Source organism: Penaeus vannamei, chromosome 1 (assembly GCF_042767895.1).
Source record: "Penaeus vannamei isolate JL-2024 chromosome 1, ASM4276789v1, whole genome shotgun sequence".
Lineage (NCBI taxonomy): Eukaryota > Metazoa > Arthropoda > Malacostraca > Decapoda > Penaeidae > Penaeus > Penaeus vannamei.
The window spans coordinates 317501-322500 of NC_091549.1; the positions used below are offsets into that span (position 1 = coordinate 317501).

At 37.9% G+C, this 5000-nt stretch overlaps 1 protein-coding gene across 2 annotated transcripts in view; it reads left to right on the plus strand.

Annotated features, from left to right (window-relative positions):
- The window catches only part of LOC113829194 (E3 ubiquitin-protein ligase TRIM9-like), a 161766-nt gene that overhangs the window by 142720 nt on the left and 14046 nt on the right, over positions 1–5000 (plus strand). Inside the window, exons 5-6 of one of the 2 annotated variants that reach the window (XM_070125837.1) lie at positions 1106–1265; positions 2013–2045. In XM_070125837.1, the coding sequence (XP_069981938.1) occupies positions 1106–1265; positions 2013–2045 (193 nt within the window). The remainder of the gene's footprint in view (positions 1–1105; positions 1266–2012; positions 2046–5000) is intronic. The other variant, XM_070125912.1, reaches the window with a different exon arrangement.

Below are 5000 nucleotides of genomic sequence, written 5' to 3' on the forward strand. Positions count from 1 at the left end.
TCTTATCTCTCACCTCTCCTCTCTTTCCTTGTGTTTATTCTCTTCCCTATTTCTTTTCTTATTTGCCTTTTGTCTGTCCCTTTTCTAAGTTCTACCTTAATTTCACGAGACTCAGAAGACTAATTTAACCGCCGTGTTTCCTTCGCCGCAATTTCGGGACACCTGCTGATCGGACGGCTCTCGTCTTTCAATTTTCCCTTCTTTCTCTTCTATGTTTATCCGCTGATCTCGTAATTGTTTTCTTTTGTTTTGTTTTTTAATATTTTTGCTTTTTTCTTTAGTTCTGCCATGATTTTAAAGAGATCTCAAATATCGCTGCAGATTTGGGACACCAGCTGATGTCTTTATATTCATTCACTATCTCTTTTGAAGTTATTTTTTATGCTTTTTTCCCTTTTTGATTCTTGTGCCATTTTTTTCTTTAGTTCTACCCCAATTTCCCAAGATTCCAAAGACTGACCTAGTCCTCGTGTCTCCCTCCTCCATCTTTCTCTTTCGATCTATTCACTATCTATTTATAGTTTTCTATTTACGATTTTCCTTTTTTTATTTTTACGACTTTTTTCTGAAGTTCTAAAGCAATTTCACAAGAGATCTCAAAAGACTAATCAACTCTACTTGTTTCCTTTTCGCCAATGCAGATTGGAAACTCCAGCTATTTTTTATGCATTTTTTCTGCTGTTTCAGGTACTTTTTTTTTCATTTTTTGCATTTTTTGCTTCTCAAGTTTTACCATTGTTTCTCAAAGGCTGAGCGTCTCCTTTCGCCGCTGCAGAATCGGGCCACCAGCTGATCGGAACGGGACTTTTCCTACAACTCTCCTTATATTTATCCAGAATTCCTTCCTTTTCAGTTATTTTGTTGCCTTTTTTAATGTTTTGTCCATTTTTTTTCTTTTTTTTTTACCATGGTTTGTCAAGTTGCACTATTGTTCCTCATCATTATATTTACCCAATATTCCTTCCTTTTCAGTTATTGTGTTTCCTCTTTTTAATGGTTTGCCCATATTTTCTCAAGTTTTACCATTGTTTCCCAAGTTTTATCATTGTTCCACAAGTTTTATCATGTTTCCCCGGCTAATCTCCTCCCTCCCCCGCCGCGGCAGATGGGGCCCCAGCTGATCGGGCGGGTGAGTGACCTCGACCTCACGTGGGACAAGGAGTTGGCCTCGTCCTCCACGCGTCTCAGTCCTTACATCGACCTTGACATCGAGCACAAGAACGCCCTCAGAGCTGTCAATGCTTTCAATTTCGTCCAGATGAAACGTAAGTTCGAAAAAATATGTTTTTTATTAAAGATTTTCCAATTTATGTTGTTAGGATTTCTCGTTGTGATTAACCCATAACGTAAGTTCGAAAAAATTTGTTTATTAAAGATTTTCCAATTTATGTTCTTAGGATTTCTCGTTGTGATTAACCCATATTCTAATGGATATTTAAGGTTGCATTAGAACGCCATAATTCGATCACTCTGATTCGAGCATTGGTGTTTTGGAATAAAAAGTTGACTTTAAGGAAAGTCTCTACTTTGGATGTTTATGTTCAAACTCACCTTTTTTATGAATCAATGGATTCGAACACTGATTGCAGAATTGGTTTTGGAATCAAGAGGATAAAAAGATTTACTATTTTGGATATTTACGTTCGAACTCAGCTCTCTTATGAATCAATGAATTCGAACACTCTGGATCCAGACTTGGTGTTTGGGAATCAAAAGTTTATATTAAAAAGACTCCTACTTTAGATATTTACGTTCGAACTCACCTCTCATATGAATCAATGAATTCGAACGCTTTGAATCCAAAATTCGTATTGTGGAAACAAAAGATGATTTAAAGAAAATACTTAGCATTTTGGATATTTGCGTTCGAACTCACCTCTCTTATTAATCCATGAATTCGAACACTCTGGATCCAGAATTGGTGTTTTGGAATCAAAAGATGATAAAAGAAGACTTACTATCGCTCTTATTAATGAATTAAATTAATTTCGAATATTCCCGCCCCTTCACAGCGTGCCTGGATGGCGAGGAGAGAAGGCCTGCAGGTATATACACCTAATTATATGCCTTAATGCTTCTTACATAAGGATTATTTTTGGAGGGCCAGTTTTATCTCTGTGTCCTCGCGCTTACACCCTTGTCTTATGTTGCTCTGTTGCAGATTCGTTGATTTTTATGTTGTTTTTTTCCACCCCAGAGCATGTGCTGACTGTCACCCGCATGATAACTGGTATTATTTTTTTATATAAATATATTTAGATCGGCTTCTCAAAGTTTAGGGAATTAGAAGATGAAGAGAGGAAAGCTACTTCTAAATCCCCCTTCTTTTTATTCTTCCAATTTTCAACGTTGTTCGTTTGGCATGAAATTGGAAACCTATAGACGTATTCATGTGATTATCTTTTTTTAGGCTTAGATCTTCCGTTCCATAGAAAGAGGGATGGATGCTATTGATTTCCTTGTACTGACTTCGGTACACACGCACACGCCCGTCTGCACACACTCACTCATTGGTTGATACGTTCACATGCGCACGTACACACACACACACACACACACACACACACACACACACACACACACACACACACACACACACACACACACACACACACACACACACACACACACACACACACACACGCAAACAAACAAACAAACAAACAACTCATTCACTGACACGTTCACCCCCCTCCACCCCCCACCCAACCCCCTACCCCCCACACCCACCCCCCGTGTGCACAGCAATCACCTATGTAAACCTCCCTGACAACCTCCCCCGCAAGATATGCAAATGAGAACAAGCCTTTGATGCCCAGGGTTATGCCACGAGCTAGTCCGGTTGTGTCAAGCTCTCTCACGCTGTCATATGCCACTGTCACTCTGCTCTCGCTTTGTCATGGAAGAGCCACCGTCATTTTGCATATGTCCGAGAAGTATGTTGAGTCGCGAGCAGAGGGCGGAGGGAGTGGGAGGCTGGTTTCGCTTTAACGTTTGTGTTTTTTAATTTTGGTTTTATTTTTGTGTTCTTGTCTTTATTCTGTATTGTTTTGGTCGTGATGTTGAATTTTATTTTTCTGCATTTTAAATGTTTTTGTGTTTATTTTTCGATTTTTTCTGTCATGTTCTTGTATTTTTTGTCGTTTTTCTTATTTCTTTCTTGTTTATGTCATTATTATTATTATTATCATTTTTTAATGTTCTTGTTTTTTTCTATTCTTGTTTTATCATTTAATTTATTTAATTTTTCTTTTTCATTTATTTATTTTTGTGTGTTCTCACGTTTTGGAACTGGACCGCACAAGCATGTCGAGGTTCACATACATTTAAGCAAGCCGATAGACATACGAATAGATAGACAGACAGACAAGCAGACAGATAGATGTATATACAGACAAAGAGACAGGCAGGCAGACAACTAAACAAACAGATACAGGCATGGATTGATAGATACTGTAGATAGAGACAGACAAATAGGCAGTTTGACAAGTAAAGAATACAAATTCTTTAAAAAAAACACACAGAAACACACACACACACACACACAGACACATACACACACACACACACACACACACACACACAAACACACACACACACACACACACACACACACACACACACACACACACACACGCACTCACACACACACACACACACACACACACACACACACACACACACACACACACACACACACACACACACACACACACACACACACACACACCCTACAGAGAGCCACAGAAACCGAGGCAACATAGAGAGAGATAATATTCCACGTCATATTGAAAGGCTCTGCCAATATTGCTCTTCATACAGACACATAAAGATTAAATCAGTAAATTGGCACAAGTGTTGATACCGATATATATATATAATCTGTTAGCGTGTAGTGATGCATCGCTTCGGTTCCGTGGCATTATTTTGATGTGATTGATTGGCACTATGAAAAAAATGTGTATATGTATTTAGGGGATGTTTCGAAATCAGCTGTTGATGTGGATGTGTGTATATTGAGAGGAAAAGAGGGGTGGTTTGCGTTTATTTTTTTTATTTTTATTTATTATTTTATTTATTTATTTATTTATTTTTTTTTTGGGGGGGGGGATGCGTGCGCGTGTTTGGATTTTGAGAAGATAGATAGGCTTTGTGGTTTTTCTGTTTTTGTTTTTTTTCTTTTTTCCTTTTTTTTTTACTTTTTTTTTTCTTTTTTTTTTTGACTCGGTTAATATGCTACTTGCCTCATCTACCGCATTAACATTAATCACAGACTTTCCCCCTCAAAACCTCATCCTTTCCCTAACACTCCTTTCTATGAAAAAAAAATGAAAGAAAGAAAAACAATTACTAATCTCACAGCGATACGAAGACAGTCAAAGAAAAATACTTTATTTCCTTTCTTTTTTATTATTTTTTTTAGAGGGGAGAGTCTGTCGTGTGTCTACGAGACCGTAACGAGTTAGGCTTAAAGGCTATTGTATTTGAGAAAATTGAATTGTCGTGTTATCTATCGCCTGAACTTTTCTGTATCGAAAGCTCGCAAAATTCCTTTTTCGTAAGATGAGATATAAAAAATATATGTGATATATTTCCATAGATAGATAGATAGGATTAAACAGATAGATAGCATATTGACAGATAGATGTTTGAATAAATAGATAGATAGGGGTGTGTGTTTGTGTGTGTGTGTGTATTTGTATGAGTGTTTGTGTGTGTGTGTATTTGTATGAGTGTTTGTGTGTGTGTGTGTGAGTGTGTTTATGTATGACACACACACACACACACACACACACACACACACACACACACACACACACACACACACACACACACACACACACACACACACACACACACACACACACACACACACACGCCCCCAACCCTTTGATATCTACAACGCAAATCGTGTTCGCTGTCGCCATGGCCACCTCATAACTTTCATGAACATTTTCTGCTGCAATAGATGATCCTTCACCCAGGCAGGATAAGGACGA